The sequence below is a fragment of the Monodon monoceros genome, unplaced genomic scaffold (assembly GCF_005190385.1).
Source record: "Monodon monoceros isolate NGI ecotype Baffin Bay Population unplaced genomic scaffold, NGI_Narwhal_1 Super_Scaffold_14, whole genome shotgun sequence".
NCBI classification, from domain to species: domain Eukaryota; kingdom Metazoa; phylum Chordata; class Mammalia; order Artiodactyla; family Monodontidae; genus Monodon; species Monodon monoceros.
Window position 1 is genome coordinate 36,882,913 of NW_021703770.1, and position 20,312 is coordinate 36,903,224.

General features: G+C 44.2%; 1 protein-coding gene across 1 annotated transcript in view; it reads right to left on the reverse strand.

Moving 5' to 3' along the window:
* Positions 1-20,312, reverse strand: part of SDC2 (syndecan 2) — a 121,729-nt gene that overhangs the window by 9,010 nt on the left and 92,407 nt on the right. The window contains exon 2 of the mRNA XM_029223285.1: positions 7,327-7,438. Coding sequence (XP_029079118.1) covers positions 7,327-7,438 — 112 coding nt within the window. The remainder of the gene's footprint in view (positions 1-7,326; positions 7,439-20,312) is intronic.

The following is a 20,312-nucleotide window of genomic DNA, read 5'->3' on the forward strand; positions in this document are numbered from 1 at the left end:
GCTATTTCTAAGTCTCCTTTGCAGGCTCATTCTCTTCTACCTGGACACAAAATATGAAGAGTTCCTTAAGGTTGAGCCCTAGGTTGCTTCTTACTCCACACTTTCTCTCTCACCCATGGCTTCAATTACCATCTAAAGACAAATGAAACCTAAGTTGACATCACTAGCTTTTACCACTCCTCTGAAATGTAGACCTACATATCCACTGGCCTACTTGGCATTTTCACTTGAATGACTCAAAGGTACTATAAACATCTCTATCATGTTCAAAGCACAACTTATGGAACAGACTTGTGGTTGCCAAGGCACGGGGGGGTTGGGGAGGGAAAGATTGGGAGTTTGGAATTAGCAGATGCAAACTATTATATAGAGAATGGATAAACAGCAAGGTCCTACTGTATGGCACAGAGAGCTATATTCAATATCTTGTGATAAACTATAATGGAAAAGAATATTGAAAAAGAATGTGTGTGTGTGTGTGTGTGTGTATATATATCTAATTATATACTGAATCACTTTGCCGTACAGCAGAAATTAACACAACATTGTAAATCAACTATACTTCAAAAAAATTAAAAAAAAAATAGAACTCATGATCTCCTTGCCTCTCCCCTCTACAAACCTGGTCTTCTCCCCATATTATCTTGCAGTGAATGGAACCCTCCATTCCTATAAATCACAGCTCTGGCCCCCTCCCCTCCTCCTTACCACCACATTGAATCCATCACCCAGTTCTGTGGATTTTACCTTTTTATTACGTCTCCACTCTTACACCTTTTTATGGTTCCAGGGCCACCGCCCTCATCCAAACCACTGTAATCTTCCTATCAATCACTGTACCTACCTTCTTCCTAACAGCTCCCTTTCAGTCCACTGTCCACAAGCTGGCTGTGACCACATCATCCTCCTGTTTAAAGCCATTACAATGGCACTCCACTGATTTCAAGGTGAATATAAAATGCCTCAACCTAGCCTTGTGTGGTCCAGCCCTGGCCTACCTTTCCAGCTTCCTACAGCATCATTTTCCCTGCTGTCCCCTGTGCTCCAGCTGTGGTCCCCAACCTTCGGCCAGAAGCCTTTGCTTAGTTAATTCCTATCTCACCTCCAGACCTCAGCACAAATGTCCTTCCTTGGAGAAGGCCTGCCTTCCATATTAGATTAGAGTCTTCGTTAAATGGTTTTCTAACACCACCTTTCTTACCCTAAGGCTGCATTTATCAAAAGTTTGTAATGATGCATTTGTTTGTGTAATGATTGACTGAAGTTTCCCCTACAAGACTGAAGCTCCATATGGCCAAGGGATTGTCCGCCAAGTGCCTAACAGAGTCCCAACACCTCCAGACTCTGACCCAGGTTTTGTGCAGTAAGGACTGACCACTGACTGCCAGCTGGGCACTATGTTTTTTTGTTCGTTTGTTTTGCTTTGCTTTTTTATCAGAAGAATTTGAGAATTTCTCACATTCAAATATAACCTTTTTTTTTAACATCTTTATTGGAGTATAATTGCTTTACAATGGTGTGTTAGTTTCTGCTTTATAACAAAGTGAATCAGCTATATGTATACATATAACCCCATATCCCCTCCCTCTTGTGTCTCCCTCCCTATCCCACCCCTCCAGGTGGTCACAAAGCACCGAGCTGATCTCCCTGTGATATGTGGCTGCTTCCCACTAGCTATCTATTTTATGTTTGGTAGTGTATATACATCCATGCCACTCTCTCACTTTGTCCCAGCTTACCCTTCCCCCTTCTCGTGTCCTCAAGTCTATCCCCTACATCTGCATCTTTATTCCTGTCCTGCCCCTAGGCGATCTTGAGAAAGAAACACAGAGATGGAGGAATTAGCCTCCCGGACTTCAGACTATAACATTCTTTTTTTTATAACATTCGTTTTAAGCTGACCATTCGTCCAATTTGTTAACAACTGAAAAAAAACTCAAAGTTTGTAACTCGAACTAACCTGCTTCCTCGGACAGGAGCAAAGGATGAATAGCCCCCAATTCCTCACAGAAGCATGTTCCAATAACAAGCGGTTCAAAAAGCAAGAGGTGAGATACTGGAAATAGTGCAAAGCTATGAGTAAGGCTCGTTTTAAAAATATTTTGATATATCGACTGCCTCTGGCACGTACACTCATTATACAGAGAAGAAATGGTGAGGGTCTATTGGAATAAATATTGGATTTGGCATTAAACACACTTAGTACCGATTCTGGCATTTATTATCTCTGTGACCTTGGGCAAATAACGCTTGAGTCAGTTTCTTCACCTGTAAAATGGGGATAACAACAACTAAGTCTCAGAGGTGCAAACATAATATGTATATTTGAAAGCATTCTGTATACATAAAATGTTACATAAATGTAAGTCATTAATAATGATGGCTCCAAGTACACTGCTCTTTCATATGTCTCCCCGATTTTCCATCAAAGTTTTATACATATGATTGATTTGCTTCTTACAAAAAAATTCAATGAGAAATGAAAAATTTTCAATTAAGGGCTTTCAAGACTCCCTTGGTTCACAAGAGTTACAAATACAACCTGCCAAATTAGGAGTGTGGAGAATTTGTTGTGAGAGAAGAGATTTTGTAAAGTAGAAAATTCCCTCAAGTTGGCACTTCTTAAGTTAGAGACAGGTGAGTCACCCACCTCAGGGGCTCTTCCACTGCATTTATTATCTTTATTAAAAAGATTGACCCTCCTGCCCAAACCAGAAATCTGGGGACCCCCCTTTCAGCCCGCTTTGCCTGAGACATCCTAGCCCAGAGCCCAAAGCTCGTTTCCACCTGGGAAACTCCTGCTTACACTTTTACGCCCAGAATCGGTGTCATCCCCTTTCCATCCATCGTGGAACTGTTTCTTTCTCTATGTTTCCACTGTTCACTAAGTCTCTTCTTTTTTAAAAAATAACATTTTCTTCTACTTATGAAAAGAATACATGTTTTTAAAAAATACATTTTTCATAGATGATATTGGGAAACAGACATACGGGAAGGAATAAATAAAATTATCCCACCACCAGAGAAAGCATCATTAGATTGTGTTTACTGAAGTGTTCCTAGCACCTAGAATGGTGTCTGTTCCCCCGTATTATGGGTCATTGTTAAATAGTTGTGGAAAGAATTGAATAAGTATCTGCATATCATCTCATCTCCTAATGAGTTTTTTATCTCTTAGATGACTGTTCCACCCTCCAAGGACTCTTGCACTCTCAGAATGTTCCTTTTTCAAAGTATCTTCTTCTTGTTTCAACGTTACAGGGCCTTATCTCTCCAACCGTAATAAGTTTTTCTGTAAGTTCTCTTCTCACTGTGAGTTTCTGTTCTCTTCCAATTTGGGGGTGTGGGAAGGTCTCCATCTTTCAGAAGTTACAAGTTCTCCTGTAAATGTCTGGGGAGCCTTGGTTGTCTTCTCGTATTTAAGAAGGAAAGGCTGAGAAGCTGACTAGAAGTTCTGAGCACACGGGAGAGCGCTGTCAAATGTTAGCGTCATCAGTTAGATAGGCTTGTGTGTTTTGTTGGAGAAACTGCCAATGCCAGTGTCTTGTAGTTGTTTCCTTTGAGTTGGTCCAATTTCCTGGAGAGGGTAAAGGCCAGCCCGTCAGTGTTCCAGGAACTGACTGGGAGAAGACAACTGGGAATATCTCCGCATTAAATAACTCTTAATCTAAGAACTTGTATTTCCTGTTTTCAGTGTGGTGTCCCTTGTCCCATCTGTGCCTGGTACACTCCCAGTCCAAAGACCCTCTGTTTTATCTTCCCCAGATGATATACTTCCAGTTTTCTCCTGAGGTTGGGAGCATCAGTCCCTTTGCTGCGTTATGGTGGGAAGGAATTAGGGACTCTACCTGCATCTTGAACAGACTTTCAACCAATCAACCTGAGTTTAGTACCATTTTCATACTCCATCTAGTGTTATGAATTCTGGGGCCCTACGGGGATTCTACTGTGTAAAGTGGTTGCCTCTTGGCTCTCCCCACCCCCACTACTGGCTAACTCAGCTTTCTCACGTCTGCCAAGTCTGTTACTACTAGCCCATCTGCTTCCCAGCTTTCAAAACATTATGGCCTTTGTCTCCTGTACTGTTTTGTTTGTCCTTGTGAGTTTAGGCCCAATTCCTTTATTGTTGGTTTAGTTGCGTATTGAAAGGTATGTGTGTTCAATCTGCCACCTTTAACCAGAACTCTGCACTTCACTCTTACATTTTTGTTGTATAGCACCTTCTTATGTTATATACCCATGACATGGTATAACAATTATTTTTTTCTCATGTCTACATTTTTCTAATCAGACTCTTGGTTCCTTGAGGACAAGAACCTAGTTTTTCATCTGTGTCCCAAGAACATGGCCTAGTGTCTGGTCCACGGTGAATGCCCATGAAACATTTAAGTGAATGGTTGAAGTTTTCATGTCTGCCAATGTCCACCCCTGAGTGCACATATATAGTCTGGTACCATCTTCTCAGTTGGGAAGCACCCTCTAGGCCTCTGGCCATTTTCCTCCAGACTCTTTGCTCTTCCACTGGATAGCATGATGGGAGTGAGGACAGAGGGAACGAAACCCTCTGGCCAAAACCTGGGGGATCCCAGTCTCCAGCTGGGACTGGGCATCAGCTAGGCAGGGTCTCCTCATTCTGGAGTAGAGTTTTAAGACACAAGGAGGCAGTAGAGCAAAGGAGTGAAAGAGAACACACTCTCAAGCCCAACTCCCTGGCCCCTATCCCAGCTCCATTTCTCTCCAACAGTGTGATCTGAGGCAAGTTATTCAATCTCCCTGAGCCTCAGGTTTTTTCATGTGAAAAACAGAGATAATACAATCTCTCTTTACAGAGATATTAGAAGACTAGGAACAGTGCCTGACACGCAGTAAGGGCTTTACAAATTTTAGTTACAGCTTCTATTACCTTTAAGCTGAAAATCAACATCCCCAGTGCAATGCAAGGAGCTTTCCAAAATCCAGAACGATACACTTCTTTTTTTAAAAAAAATTTATTTATTTATTTTTAAAATTTATTTTATTTTTGGCTGCGTTGGGTTTTCGTTGCTGCACGCGGGCATTCTCTAGTTGCGGTGAGCGGGGGCTACTCTTCATTGCGGTATGAGGGCTTCTCATTGCGATGGCTTCTCTTGCTGTGGAGCACAGGCTCTAGGCACACGGGCTTCAGCAGTTGAAGCACACGGGCTCAGTAGCTGTGGCTCACGGGCTCTAGAGTGCAGGCTCAGTAGTTGTGGCGCAGAGGCTTAGTTGTTCTGCGGTATGTGGGATCTTACCGGACCAGGGCTCAAACCTGTGTACCCTGCATTGGCAGGTGGATTCTTAACCACTGTACCACCAGGGAAGCCCCAGAATGATACCCTTCTTTGTAGCAATGATCTGCCTAAGGCTGGAGCCAAGGCAGAAGCAATGTGGGCCCACATTTAAGCCTCAGCTCGATCCGTCTGATGAGTGGTTCAGGATTTCAAATGACCCACTCCAATTCCCTTTCGCCTGGATGGGGGGGAGTGGGGGAGGGGAGGTGCTGCCAGAGGAGCAGGACTGAACCTGAGTCCTTTATATTAAACTTAGGGACACTCTTGGCAGAAGTCAGCAAAAAGACTTGGACAACTTCCACAAATCTCTAACAACTCTTAGATTCTAAGATCTGTGAAATGGGGACAAAAATGTATCCATATTTATTATTTACTGGGGCATTTTGAAGAAGACAGTTACAAAGCACTTTTGAGGTGCTAATGAAAAAAAAGAGGCGCCATGAGTGAACGGTATTAATAGAGTTATGGACTATGGAGAACAACTTTTCACACTCTTCCTGCGTGTGCGTTATATACCACTTTCCCCAGAATAACTATTTTTACGTGAGGGCTATTTTTACATGAGGACTGCATTGTAAGCTCATTGTTACTAGGTCAGCCACCACCCCTCTTGTCTTTCTCAGTCTTGCTGTTTTCCAACCTAAAACACTCACTCTTATGTAGCTAGAGCTCTCCCAAAGACACAACTGATTTTAATTTCCTCTGGGTCATTCTGAAGCCCAGGCCGATCTGATTGTGAGACATCGACATTCAGCGTAACTTTTACCAAATGTTGAACATAAAATGAAAACTCAGATCAAGGAAGATCCTGGATAAGACTTGCCTAGCATGCTGCTGACTTTGAGTTCCTGACTGGATCATTAACCTATGCACAAGCTCTTCTTTCTCTGCTACCTGAGGGCCAATCCCGGCACAGGTGGAACATTTCCCAGGTATGGTAGACTGCAAAATTGGCCAAATCCTTTATTCCCCCTTGTATCCACATCCTCTGCAACGTGGCCCTGCAGTTCTTTTCATTAAGAGGCGGACTCCGGCCTGGCCTTACAACTGGCTCTGACCCATCAAATATGGTAGTGAAATTGTGCCAGTTTTAAGCCTTGGCTTCAAAAGATTTTGCTCACTCCTGCTTGCTGTCTTGGGATCTCTGCCTCCTCCCTGTGGACAAATGGCTGGCCTTCTGGAGGATGAGAGACCGCATGACCAGAGCCAAGTCTGCCCCATTGCCCCAGAGATATGACAGAATCTAGAGATCAGCAAAGCTGCAAACCCAACCTGCAACTGACCATTGACATGTGAGGGAGCCCAGTCAGGCCAGCCTAAATTGCCACCCTGCAGAGTAATGAGCTAAATAAAATGACTGTTGTTTTCAGCCACTACACTTCGGGGTGGTTTGTTACCAGTCATTACTGTGGTGATAGGTAACTGATACACCGCTGGAGTTGAGGATATCACTGTACAATCATTTTACCTGGCTACTACGTTCTCCCTCCTGCGTTCGAGCAATACACTAGGAGTAAGAAAGTATAACTCTTCTTGGTCTCACCTATAATCTTTAAGGTAGGGTTGGCAGCTGTGTGAAACCAGTGTCTCAGGGATCTCTTTAAGGGTGGTTTCCATGACATCGCTCTGAAAGCCTTAATAATAAAATTAAAAGCTAATGTTGACAGAACACTGACTACATGCCAAGCAGCATACTCTAAGAGCTACAGATGTGTCAACCCCTTAAGCCTCACGACAAACCTATGTGGGAGGGACTATTATTACCTTCCATTCTATAAATGAGGAAACTGAGGTTCAGCCAAGTTAAATACATTCCCAAGATCGCACAGCTCAAGTGGCGGGGAGCTAGAATTCACACCCAGATGCTGTGACTCCACAGGGCATGCTCTTAACCATCGTGCATACTGCCTGTCTCCTCGAAGTAAGTCCCACTAGTGTGTGTGTGTGTGTGCGTGCACACGCACGTGCTTACACAAGCACAGAGAACAGAGGTGAGTGTGGACGTAGCCTGCCTTACCCGAGCCTGATGCAGAAGCATAGTCATCGTCATCAATAGGATACACTCCTGAAGCTTCTTCAATGGAGCTGTTGTCAAGGTACATGTCTTTATCAGATGTCAGCTCTGCCCGCTGAGAAAGGAGAGAGAAGGGATTCAGGATGATGAGAAATTAGGAAATGAGCTTATTCAATTCACTGTGCAGGTTTACATCTCAGCGACTACCCGTCCCTCTCCCCTGTTCCTTGGAACCCACGTTTCTGGCCCTACCCCTCCTTAGGACACCCTGACAACTCATATTACGTCAAGGGCTGATCACAGACAAATGCCCCCGAGGGAAGCCTACAGAACCTAACTCAGTAACGTGAAGATAGCTCAGAGGCCGAAGTGCCTATCACGGGCTTATCTCCTTACATCCCACTAAACCTGTCTGAGTTCCAGGGCCCCCCAGTGCTAGTTGGAACCATCTCAGGCATTCCTGTTGTCACAAAGTCACCATGAGGCCCCTTTACTGGAAAAGCTACAAGACATTCAAATCATTTAAGACTTTCTTGGGGGATGTATTAGGGTGCTTGGGCAAAATCACTATCCAAGGATCCGTCAAGGTCCCTTGGATGTTTGCAGGCCCGGCCACACTCAGAGAGGCATCACCGCAGCCAGGAGCTCGTGGTGGCGGGCAGGCTGTCACAGGGCTTCCTGCCACAGCCCAGACGCATGCAGATGCCAGCACCATACCTCTCGAGGAGCAGGGCCTGCGAGGCTCATGGACCAGGGCGACAGCCCACCGTGAGCCGCGTCTGGGGCTCACGGGCTTAGCAGAGCCTTAATGACAAATGCAGATAAACCCACACAAGCACATTCTTTTTATATTCCTGGCACTTGGTAACAGCAAATCACACAGTGAATATGGAGAGGGATCATTCACTAAGTCGACCAGTTCCACAGCTTCTTAGCTCTTCGGTAAGAATTTTAGTATTACAATTCAACCTAATCCTACCAAGAGATCAAGTCACATGAATTGGAGGCCGAGTAGATGTATAATTTTTTTCTTAAATGGTTTCAGTAAATTGATATTTTATCACCAGTATCTCATGAGAGCCCAGAAACAAATACAGCGATCTGTCAGCTTCTAAACAACATCTGTGTTTGGAAAAAGGCAACACTCATTATTGTCCTATTTTTAAAAATCAAATGGAATGTCTCTTCCTAATAGGAATGACAAAAAATGTTTCCCTCACTACAGAGGCTTTCATTAGATTCCCTTCAAAGCCTTCTGCTCCAGCTGTCACTGGGACTGCAACCTTCCTAGGAGGGTGCTGGCTGCGCCCCATCACAGCACGTCTTCCCTCAGGTTTCAGCCGCTGGCTGGAGAGGCTGAAGTGTCCTCAACCCGAGTGCGTGTTCTCCAGGCGTCAGGGACAACTGACGGGAAGGTATGGGCGCCCACTCTGGGTGAGCCGCCCCATCGGCACATTCTGAGAACTGAGACTTTAATCAGGGACTGGTTTCCCAGTGGCCTGGCCCGCAGGCACTGAGTGACCACCCTGTGCCAAGAGTGTGCTGGAGTTTCCTACTAGAACAGTCAGAGCTTAACTCCACCCTCTGAGGCCATTCTGCGTGACACGGGTCTCCAAGGCTCTCCCCAGTCCAGGCCTCGGGTGTTTTCCCAAGCTTGTGAACCGACCGTATCAGGAGCCCTGGTTTCCACAGCCCCACCATCAGCGTCACTGAGCCACAGTATGCAGTCAGCTCCTTTGAGTGCGAGGACTGCACCTCCTACGTCTTCAGTCCACTCCAACTCCCCACAATCATGTATCTGGCGTATAGTACATGCTCAGTAAACACTGCTTGGGCTGTTTCGTTTGTTGTCCTGCTTGTATTAAACTTTGTCCTGTGAACCTCATCTGCAGGACCCTGTCGCTCTTTCTCTCAAATCCTGTCTACAAAACAGGCTCTGACTTCTTCAGTCCTTCCAGGTCCCCTCGTTCCAAACTACTATTTTGGATTTTGTAGCCTATGAACAGTTTAAGACAAACTCTCAGTGTTATTTATTTTTTTAATATATACCTTTTAAAATTTTATTTATTTAATTATTTGGGCTGTGTTGGGTCTTCGTTGCTGCGCGCGGGCTTTCTCTAGTTGCGGCGAGCGGGGGCTACTCTTGGTTGCGGTGCGCGGGCTTCTCATTGCGGTGGCTTCTCTTGTCGCGGAGCGTGGGCTATAGGCACACGGGCTTCAGTAGTTGTGGCATGCAGGCTCAGTAGTTGTGGCTCATGGGCTCTAGAGGACAGGCTCAGTAGTTGTGGCTCACAGGTTTAGTTGCTCTGCGGCATGTGGGATCTTCCCGGAGCAGGGCCTGAACCCGTGTCCCCTGCATTGTCAGGCGGATTCTCAACCACTGCGCCACCAGGGAAGCACTCAGTGTTATTTTAAATTGTTGCCCCTCCGCAGAGCACACTTGGAGAAGGCAGGGCCTCAATGCCCTGTGTGTGCTCCCTGGGCCTCTAAGACTGCATGGGGACTCAATAAATATTTGCCCATTGAGATTACCTAAAACAAATTGGCCTTTGACTCAGGCTTCAGAGATAACACATGTCACAAGACCCCTAAAGTTGAAATCTTTCCATCTGAAGCCTGGGAGATCACTGGCCCCAAACCTCCCACACACATGGCATGGCACCTGGCTTAAGTGACCTTGAGTCTTAAAAGCAGAAACCTGTTTGCCTTTTCTTAGCATTGAACACCTTTTTCCTCCTGGCTCTGTTAAAGAAGTTTGAGGTGGCACCGGCCACACGAAGATATTTAATCCCTCCTTGTAAACTGAATTTCTATTCATTAGGTGACCCAGTTGTCAGATGGACATGTCTGTCACACTCACAGGCGGATGGGCCAAAAACGCCTCCCGGAGGATTCTGGCCACCGCACAGTTCAACCACACGGGGAGGCTTGACAAGCAACTCACTTCTCCAGGACAACCAGCTCCTTAGGAAGAAGCTTTCAGACCTGAATTACTATAAGACTTGGGGTCAGGATGCATGTAGAGAAGCTGGCTTGCCCTCAGGCTCTGCGGAGCTCCAGGGTGGTCCTGTGGCTGACGGGATGTTTAATGTGCTCAAAGGCAGCTAAAAATATTTGTTCCTCCAGCATCCGGTGTGGTGCAAATAATGATGACCTCACACTAAAAGTTAACTCCTGCTCTGATATCAGGGGCAGCAAGCACCTAAGAGGAATTACCAATATCTATCCTTCTATAGAGTCCAATTTAAGCAGACTCCTTTTCACTCGGTAGCAGATAAATGCTCAAAGAAACACCTCCACTGTCTTTCCTTTTAAACAAAAACCACCTTCACACACGATACTTCCTTCGGTGAAGCCTCCGCAGTCTGTGGAAAGGATTGCTGCAGTTAACATGCCCGGAGAGGAAAAAGAATTCTGCATTGACATTCCCTGGGGGCAAGATGTGCATCTCTAGAAAGCCAAGAGACGGGGTGACTCAAGGCTTCTTGGTGCTTCTGCACCAGCCAACTGCGATGTACCTCACGAAGCAGAAAACCCCAAGACACACTGAACGCTCTCCTGTTCGATGAGACAGAGCCACTGGATGAAAGGAACCAGGAGGAAATGGGCAGAGGCACAGCCCGGGGTGCGGAGATGCAGCCTGACGGTAGGATTTCCTAATGCATTTGTTTCACTCGGGACCAGCCATCTCTACGAGGCAGCGCCAATACTGTTGGCTAACAGGGCTCAGAGTACAAGCTGGAAGAAAAACAAAGCTGGTCTTTCAGACCTCTCCCCCCTTGGCTGATGCAAGACATGCGTGCAGGAGAGCAAAGGGAAGTTGTAGAGAGCAACTGGGTACACGAGAAGGAACACTGACTGCGGGACAAAACGGAGGTTCAACCATGGAAACGGAGCTCTAAGTTGCCTTCATAGAGGAAGCAGCTCCTCCCAGAGGAGAAGGCCCACTGCCTGAGTGCTGGGTCCCCACATGTCTGGAAGGCAGGCAAGATAACACGTTTGTCTCCCAACTCCATCCCTTCTCTTCAACTGCAGCAACCTCATCATGCCGGGTCCAGACCATTACAGAGGCCTCCGTACTTAGCCACCGCTCAAGACGTTGTCTTTGAACCCACTGTCTGCTGAGGGACTATTCTTAAATATGATCGCATTGCTCCCCTGCTGACAAAAAACCCTTTAGTGGCTCCCTATCCCCTATAGGATGAAAGAAAAAATGCCTTTTCCTTGAAAGAATACCATATGACCTCACCTGCATTTCCAGTGCCAGTTGCTGCCACTTCCTTTGCCCAAACCCTGGGCTCCATGACCAAAAAAACTCCACTCAGAGACCTGGGGACACCAATTTCCTTTATACAAAACCCCTAAGAGGAAATACACTCCTCTAAGGACAGAAAATTGAGGAAAACAATGGTGATCTAGGCCTCACATACATGAGAATGGTGAAAACGAATATTCTGACAAGACGGTTCGGCCCAAACATACATGGTATTTGTAATAAAAATGAACAGAGAAAATGCTGATCCAGTGCCTGGAAGACCACAAGTGCACTAATCTCGATTTTAGTAAGCAATATCACAAACCTGCCCACTTTCTCAGCGAAGAAAATCGTGGGATGGCAACTGAACAAATCTACTTGTTGGTTTTTTCTTGTGAGGTAAAGCTTACATCGAACAAATATCATGTTTCAAACTGCCAGGGTGGAAATCTGTTATTTAGAAATTAGAGGTCTTCCTTGAAAGATACACTGCCTTATCTACTAGATGAATGTCCTCTAAATGCCTTAAACTAGGGCAACCGATAAACAGTGGTCAAGATAATTAAAGCTCAAAGCAGTAGGTGTTAAATTCACCTTATGGTGGAAACTTAGGTTGATAGCAAAGTCAGGAAGTAGAAAACCTAACTATTTATGGATACCACTCCCAGACCCAAGCTTCAGAAAATTATCCTTTGGACATAAAAATTAAATAGTCATGTGGCCTGCTATGACATTCTAAATCACATCTTAGATAACAAACACCTGGATGGTGTCTCAGTTTTAGGATAAAGGCACATCCAGTCCTGACTTAGACTCAAATGTATATTAACTTTGATGGTGATTACAAAGCACCAAACTGGCTGTAACTTTACCTTATTTTTCCAGAGGTGACTTAATAAACTATTTTATTACTAGCTAGCACACACTGTAAAAGAAATAATAGTTAACATTTTCTCCCACATTGTCTCACAGAGATGATACACTTGCCCTTAAGATGAACTTGCCAATTCTGGCTTAGGTAGAGCCCAAAGGAACATATAATCTTAGAGCTTGACTGGACACTACAGGTATCCAGATGACCTATTTATTTCAAAAGTGAAGACACAAAACACCACAGTGGCAAAGTCTCTTAAAATCACCCAGTCTAGTTGGTGGCCAAACTAGAGCCCCAAAACTTTTGCCTCCTAATTCTTACTGTTGCACTGTAGTGTCCTACAACATGAAGCTATCAGAGCCAGTCAGTCTGGGGTTCAAAAGGATTAGCTGTAGCTAATGGTTAAGTGTTTATTATGTGCCACGCATTCTGTGCTAAGTGTTTTATAACCACTGGCACGTTGAATCATCTCAACCATCTCCACTGCTGACCAAGGAACTGAGGCTTGTCCAAAGACAGACAGCTCAGAAGCGGAGAGCAGGGGTTCACGTCCAAATCTGGCCTTCAAAGTGTGTGGTCATTGAGAGTGCTGGCCATGCTGTGCCTCCTCCCAGCCCCCCTTGTGATTCACACACAATAAAGGTCCTGAGGAGAATTGTAATAAAGAGTCCTGTTGAACTCTGCTTGATCCAGGACTTTCAAACTTTGGCCATGGAAATTCTCCAACCCCCACCTCCCCGAAAATCTATTTAACATCTTTTGGAACTAGTATTCTTGGCATCACAGATGGGGGGAAAAAATCTGTGTGAAGAGTTAGAATTCTAGCTTAACAATTTCTTCTCTGCCTAACTTCTTGCAAACTGCCCATGTGAAGGATGCCAACTGCCATTCATTCATTTTTAGTAATCCTTCATCTCCATCAGATGTCCCATCCAAACCAAAGATGTAATGGAAGGAAAGAAGCCTATGTTTATTGTTGGGAAAAGATACTGCTGTCCTTGAATATGTGAGGTATGACTGCATTATATATTTCCAGGCAAATGCTATTGTATTTACCAAGCACTTGTTTACAGAAAACTACCTGGTACCTAACAATGTCCTAGGCATATTCTACTAACCTGTATATAATTCCCACAAAAGCTGAGGTCAAAGGTGAGGTCACACATGAAAGCAAATTCTTAATTCCTTACTTAAGAAATCCTTAAGAAAGATCTTTAGCTCAGACCTGTTTCAAACACCTAGACTAGTCCTTAATTACCAGTCCTTTTAGCTTTTTGCTAAAGTCTCTAACTTTAAGAAACACTTCAGCATACCTTCCATAAAGTGGGGATTTAGTTTAAATTATTTACTGGTGCATATTAGGAAAACAAATCCAATGCTGAAAAGAAAAAATCAGGTTTATGAAGGTAGGGTCACATTTGGGTGTGAATGAGGCAAAAAGATGACTGGGCTGCTCATAAGAACGTCACATCAAAAAATAAATTCTAAAAAAGTCAAAGCATCGGCAACTGTGGAAAATTTCAACTGTTCCATGAACCTTTTGAAACAAACCAAAGCACGACAGATGACAGAATTCCTACCGTATCTATTTACAATCCTGCAGGTCTGAACCACTCATTTGGAATTGACCAGTCATGGCGGATTTTCCTGCTGGACACTGTAAACAGAGTGGGAATCTTATCTCACCACTTAGAATGTACGTTCCTTGAAGAGGTCCAGGAACCAGGAGCAGGTCTGATGTTTTCTGTATCCCCTACTGCTTTAGAGCCAGCATACGGTAAAGGTCCAAGAAAGAGTACGAGAGGTCACATTTTTCTGAAAGGCTAAACCCAAGCTTTAAGCCATTTGGTGAAAGGAAATAACCATGTATTTTAAATAAGTTAGCTGGTTACCTCACATCAAGGAAAACTCAATCGATGTACTCTTACTAGGTCTCTTTTTAAAAAGGGAGATCTGGGGGCTTCCCTGGTGGCGCAGTGGTTGAGAGTCCGCCTGTCGACACAGGGGACACGGGTTCATGACCCGGTCCGGGAGGATCCCACATGCCGCGGAGCGGCTGGGCCCGTGCGCCACGGCCGCTGAGCCTGCGCGTCCGGAGCCTGTGCTCCGCAACGGGAGAGGCCACAAGAGTGAGAGGCCCGCGTACCTAAAGAATAAAAAAAAATTTAAAAAGAAGGAGATCTGGAATTCAGCCTTTTACTGTGAGGAGAGCTAACAGAAAGATAAGTATGACCTTAGAAGAATCCACCAACTCATTACGAATGCCTCCAATGAGCCGGGTACAGCACTAGTCTCCGGAGAACATTTAAATGGCTGAAAAGTGTTTTAAAAAGTAACACTGAGTTAGTGTACTTCACAGTAGAAATTTTCCTCTTTGTTTAAAAAAAAGAACTGAATGTGGTTCAAAGTGCTTAGATTTTCTAGCCAGCAAAGCTCAAATAAAATCTTTCTCTAATAAAACGCTCAGTCCAATAATCAGCATGTTAAAAAAAAACAACAGCAAAATAATCTTGCCAAAGGATTACTTGACTCATCTCAATTTATATTTATGATTCAATAGAATCCATATTATTTTCACCAAACATGCCTCACTGTAGGTATATTGGTGCAGCTGGAGCTTCAAAATTATTTTTCTCCCTACAACGTTTGTCTGTTGAGTCTACAGTAGGGTACCTGGCTCAGTAAGTGGTTTGTTGGGTAAATTTCAACCATCCTCTCAGATAGGAGGACCCAGAAAATCCTGTACGCTTATTTAACTGAATGATGCAACCCACCTCTGCCCCCAAGCATTACGACACACAGAACAGGCAGGATGCAGGTCCCCAGTCCCATTTCTCTTTAATCTAGACCTTGGTAACAATGAACAGCCCCGATTACACAGACTCGTTGAGAATATGCTCATCTACCAATAATCATACCACTGGCATATCGCTCTACAAACCCCCATGTTCCAAAGCCCTTAGTTTCTATAAGCCACCATTTCATGAAGAAAAGCCCTCAACTAAATAAACCAAGCAGAAAGAAATCTAAACCTTGCACCCAATTTCTTGACATACTTTACGCTTTGTCACCTAGAGAAACTACAGGGACAACTAATTAAATGCAAAATCTCTCACCTGGAGAGAGTTCTCACTTTATATCCTTTCATAACTTTTGCATTTTGAAACATCTATACTATAAAATTCAATCAGTATGTTTTTTCTTTTTAAATCCTCTTCCTGAGATTGGTTTACTGCTAATAGTAAACAAAAACCAGTCTTCCTCTCCGGGAGCAAGGAAGTCAACCGGAAGGTAGGGGGTTAGGGGTAGGTAATGGGGGACAAAAGCAGAACACACCAACACTTCTTGCTTCTGTTTGTGGTAAAGCGTTCGGATTCTTGATCCAGAGAGAGAAGGGAAGCCACCTTTGTCTCGAATTAAATTTGTTGGCTACAAAAACAGGGCTCTATGAAGCAATGTATATTAAAGCAACGCCTGGGATGCAGAGTGGAATTATGTTGAATATACATGACACACAAAAGGAAAATGTTCATGACTTACAGATGTGCTCCAAGTTGTGCTTTCTTCCTTTTTTGGAATATCAAACAGAGGGAAGCAAGAGGTTTGCAGCCATGTTATCATAAGCACTGCTGCCTCTCCCCCTCCCAAACCAGAATATTCCAGTTTTTATTTTGCCATCCGTATGACCACAGTTTAGACTAGGGTAAAAATAGAAGTCGTGTGGGCCTAACCTGAAAACTCCCAAGTGCTGGAGAGGGTCAGTATTAATATATTCTAACTGAAATAACGAGATTCTGTTTCCTGGTGGCGTTTGACAGGAGGGGGGGTGGGTGGGAAAGAGATTTGGAATTTATTTCTCATTCAGAAGTGTTCTGTAAAAACTACCATAATGGAACAGACTCCAAAGCAAGCACAGGAAGCCAACAGGCTCTGGTTTAGATTTAATAATTCACTCAAAAGGCTTTTCATCTGCTACAATTTTAGGCCCCAAGGCACAACCACATATACTCTCCACCCTATACGGGAGCTGACAGAGTGCCACAGGACGCCTACAGGACAGAAAAATGGGAAAGACCAGTCCAAAGGGCACACCACGCCCTTCCAGGCTCCAGCTGATGCTGGAGAATGAACCTGCTCTTGGCAGTGAGCGGCGGTTGGTGGATGGAATTTCTAACTGAGCCTGTTTTTCAGGTCTAAGCTAGCACTGAGTTTGAACCTTGATAGGAATATGGGAAGCTTTACTGTGGGCCTGTCAAGAGAAGCTTTATTTAAAAGATGCCAACTAAAAGAAATGGGCACAAGTCCTTTGGGAAGCACACTGGCAATGTGTTTTAAGAAGATATGAAATCTTTCTTACCATCTGACCAGGTATTTCTACTCTCAGGAATTGTCCTAAGGAAATATTCTAAAAAGGAGAGGTGGTATGGGAACATATGTGTATGTATAACTGATTCACTTTGTTAATAAAGCAGAAACTAACACACCATTGTAAAGCAATTATACCCCAATAAAAATGCTAAAAAAAAAACAAAAGAAGGAGAGGTGGGGTGTTTACTACTGCATTAAAGCGAACTCACTGAGACAACCTAAATGCAACCCTAGAGGGGTAGCTATGTCAATTGTGTATGATACGTTAATTTCTCAAGACAGCCATTAAAAATCATATACCACAGAACAATGAGTAAAAAGTTTAGACAACACAGTATATTTAAAAAGCATATATTGCTTTAATATTTTCTAATATTACAACTCTTAAAATTTCATATCATTTGGTTAAGCATTGAAAGGCGAGTGGAAAAATGAAGAGAGTTAATTGGTGAGGGTGGTGGCTTGTGAATGATTTCATTCCTAATTGATATTATTGTTATATTTTCCAACATATATATGCTGCTAAAGGCACAGAAAGCACAAGGTCAATGGAAAGGGCCAGCGACCAGCTTCCAAACATCAATAGTAACTTCTAACAGTTAATGCATTCAAACAGACAGGTACATACATATATAAAGAACCTAAAGAAAGCATCATGGAAGTACATGGGTGTATAAGTGACAAACACTAACAAAAAAAGTGAACACTTCAGAAAAGTGCCACAGAATCATACCACAGTGCTTGGGCCACTTCCGATCCAGTTTAACTGAAGCCATAAAGGCAAAAGGTATAGTAAAATGGATATTTAATCACAAGATTCTAGGTTCTAAAATGTCCTGGGTCTAATTACCCATCTCATTAGCTACTCTTTGCTCTTGAGTTATTTAAAGCAAGGAAGACACTCCACATCAAGGTGAGGCTGCCGGTGCCCCAGTCAACAAGCTCCCTTCCAGCTTAGTCCCCACCTGCAGTGGCCACTACCTGACCTGGGAGCACTGTGCCCCCGACACACCTCCAGGGCTGATGTGCCAGTGAGCCCCCAAGATGTTTCGCGTTGTTCCTGGTTTTCAGAGTCCATTCTGTTACACTGATCTCATCTGTCTGCAAAGGGAGCCTCTTGTTCTATCTCTCCTTCTGCTGATTCCAGAGAGCCTTGGATTGGCACAGTGACTACCTGATCTAGGAGACTTTTTCAATGAAGAAAATGACATGCGGCTACTTCCTTACGCTGGAAGACCGAGAATGTGTCAGCACTTATCTAAATAAAAGGAACAAAGCTACACAGAAAGGGATACACCCAAAGGGGATGAGAACACGGATTTCAAAAGTGGAGTCAAGGGCTGCCCTGATGGCACAGTGGTTGGGAGTCCACCTGCCAACGCAGGGGACATGGGTTCGTGCCCCGGTCCGGGAGGATCCCACATGCTGCGGAGAGGCTGGCCCCGTGAGCCATGGCCGCTGAGCCTGCGCGTCCGGAGCCTGTGCTCCGCGACGGGAGAGGCCGCAACAGTGAGAGGCCCGCGTACCTCAAAAAAAAAAAAAAAGTGGAGTCAAGCTGTTCTGAACATGGGCTTTTATTAAATTTTTAATTTTATATTGGAGTATTGTTGATTAACAATGTTGTGTTAGCTTCAGGTGTACAGCAAAGTGATTCAGCTATACATATACATGTATCTATTCTTTTTCAAATTCTTTTCCCATGTATTATAAAAGAACATTGAGCAGAGCTCCCCGTGCTATACAGTAGGTGCTTGTTGTCTATTTTAAATATAGCAATGTGTACATGAACAGTGGGCTTTTAATACCTAGTGCCAAGTCATAGCGGCGGCTGCGCCGTATGCCGAAGGATTATTCACATTCTTGATTATCTACTGGAAAAACACTCTGCTTCTGCCCAAGGCACATAGCCCCTGGCCCTGTATTTCTTCTTGTTATATAAAGGAACTGTTCTTGACCGAACTTTCCAACCAGTAAACAATGAAGGCCAAGCAGCTTTTAAAGAAATGATTTCCTTGATAGAGGAAGCGGGGGGGGGGGGGGGGAAGTTTAAAGGTATTAGAGTTCCATTATGAAATCCACTGTGGACCCTGCATGGAATTTCCCAAGAAACGAAGCCTGAGCTCCCAGACAAAAGCACCTGTTTCACAAGGACTGTTTACAGTCACGTGACCTGTGCCGTCTCTCAAGCGAATGCATTTTAGAAAGCGCTCCTGTTGGTGTTCTCAAGTGTTGTTTATGAGTTATTTATCTGAAGATAACATTTACAGTCTTGCCATAGGAAGAGGAACGGAGATGTGTGGATAGTCATATTTTTTTCCAAAAACAGTAAACACTTTATTGGCTGTTCAAATTAACATGCGGGCAAAGCCTTCAAAAATCCAAAAGGTAACCTAATCCACCCCAGTGCTGCCTGTCTTTCTGATCTACCTCCATCAGAATCTATCTATGAAGACATTCTGACATTCTGCTGATGGAGTCGTAACTCTTATTCTTAAAATACGAGGATGTCAAAGATGAAGGGAAAAACAGAGCCTGCAAGATGGTAAAATTACATACTCAGTTAAAAGATAATATTTAAGAAGCTCTTTAGAGAATATATCGAAAAGAGCCTGTCATTATTTTTTGCACCCAAATGAGGCCAATTCATGGTAATTCGCTAGTGATAATTAAAAGTCTCAGCTGGAACACACATGCATAAGTACCATTTCATAGGAGACACAGCACTTCGTTTTCTAAAAATATGGGAGATAAGGAAAAGCAAATAGTTACGAGTCAAAAACATATCAGATCATCGCAAGGAATTTTTTTTTTCTCCAGGTGAATCCAGTAATAAAAGCAGCTTACTAGCTGATTCCATCAGTTCTGAAGCAAGCCATACCAAAAGCCTCTGAGGTGATTTAGCACCCAAGTGTGCTAAATTATTTTCTAAAAATTCCCATATTCCCCAGGATCTTTCCTTCTTCCCAAATTAATGGGCCACCCCACGCCTGCAAATGCCTTCTGCAAAGCAACCAATGGCAAGATCTATGTAAAAAGCCCCACCTTTCCGGATGACAGCCGCCTGGAGCTACTTGCTACATCTTCAATTCCTAGAGAGCACAGGGTCTTACTGAGAATTAAAGCCCGGGGAGCCCAGTCCACATTCATGGTCTCTCACTTGGGTCCTGTCACAGCCTTTTGAGATGGGACCGGTTTCGAATAGATGGAACTGCTCCGGGCACCCCGCTGCCACATAGCGCCTCTGCCCACAGAGTAGAGTTTATTATTTAATTGGTACAAGATCAGCAGGCAGCCTGAGAAGAACTCTCTCCTGGAGCTCAAGAGTAAGAGACCCAAGGAAGATGCGGCCACTCCTCACTGGCCTCCAGGCCACAGCTGAGGTTGTGGAAGCTAGGGGGCTATCAGTTTCTATCCTTCCTAACTTGGACTGGACCTACCTCCCTTTGGCCAACGCTCTACAACAGACATATATGGATACTTCCATTTCTCTCT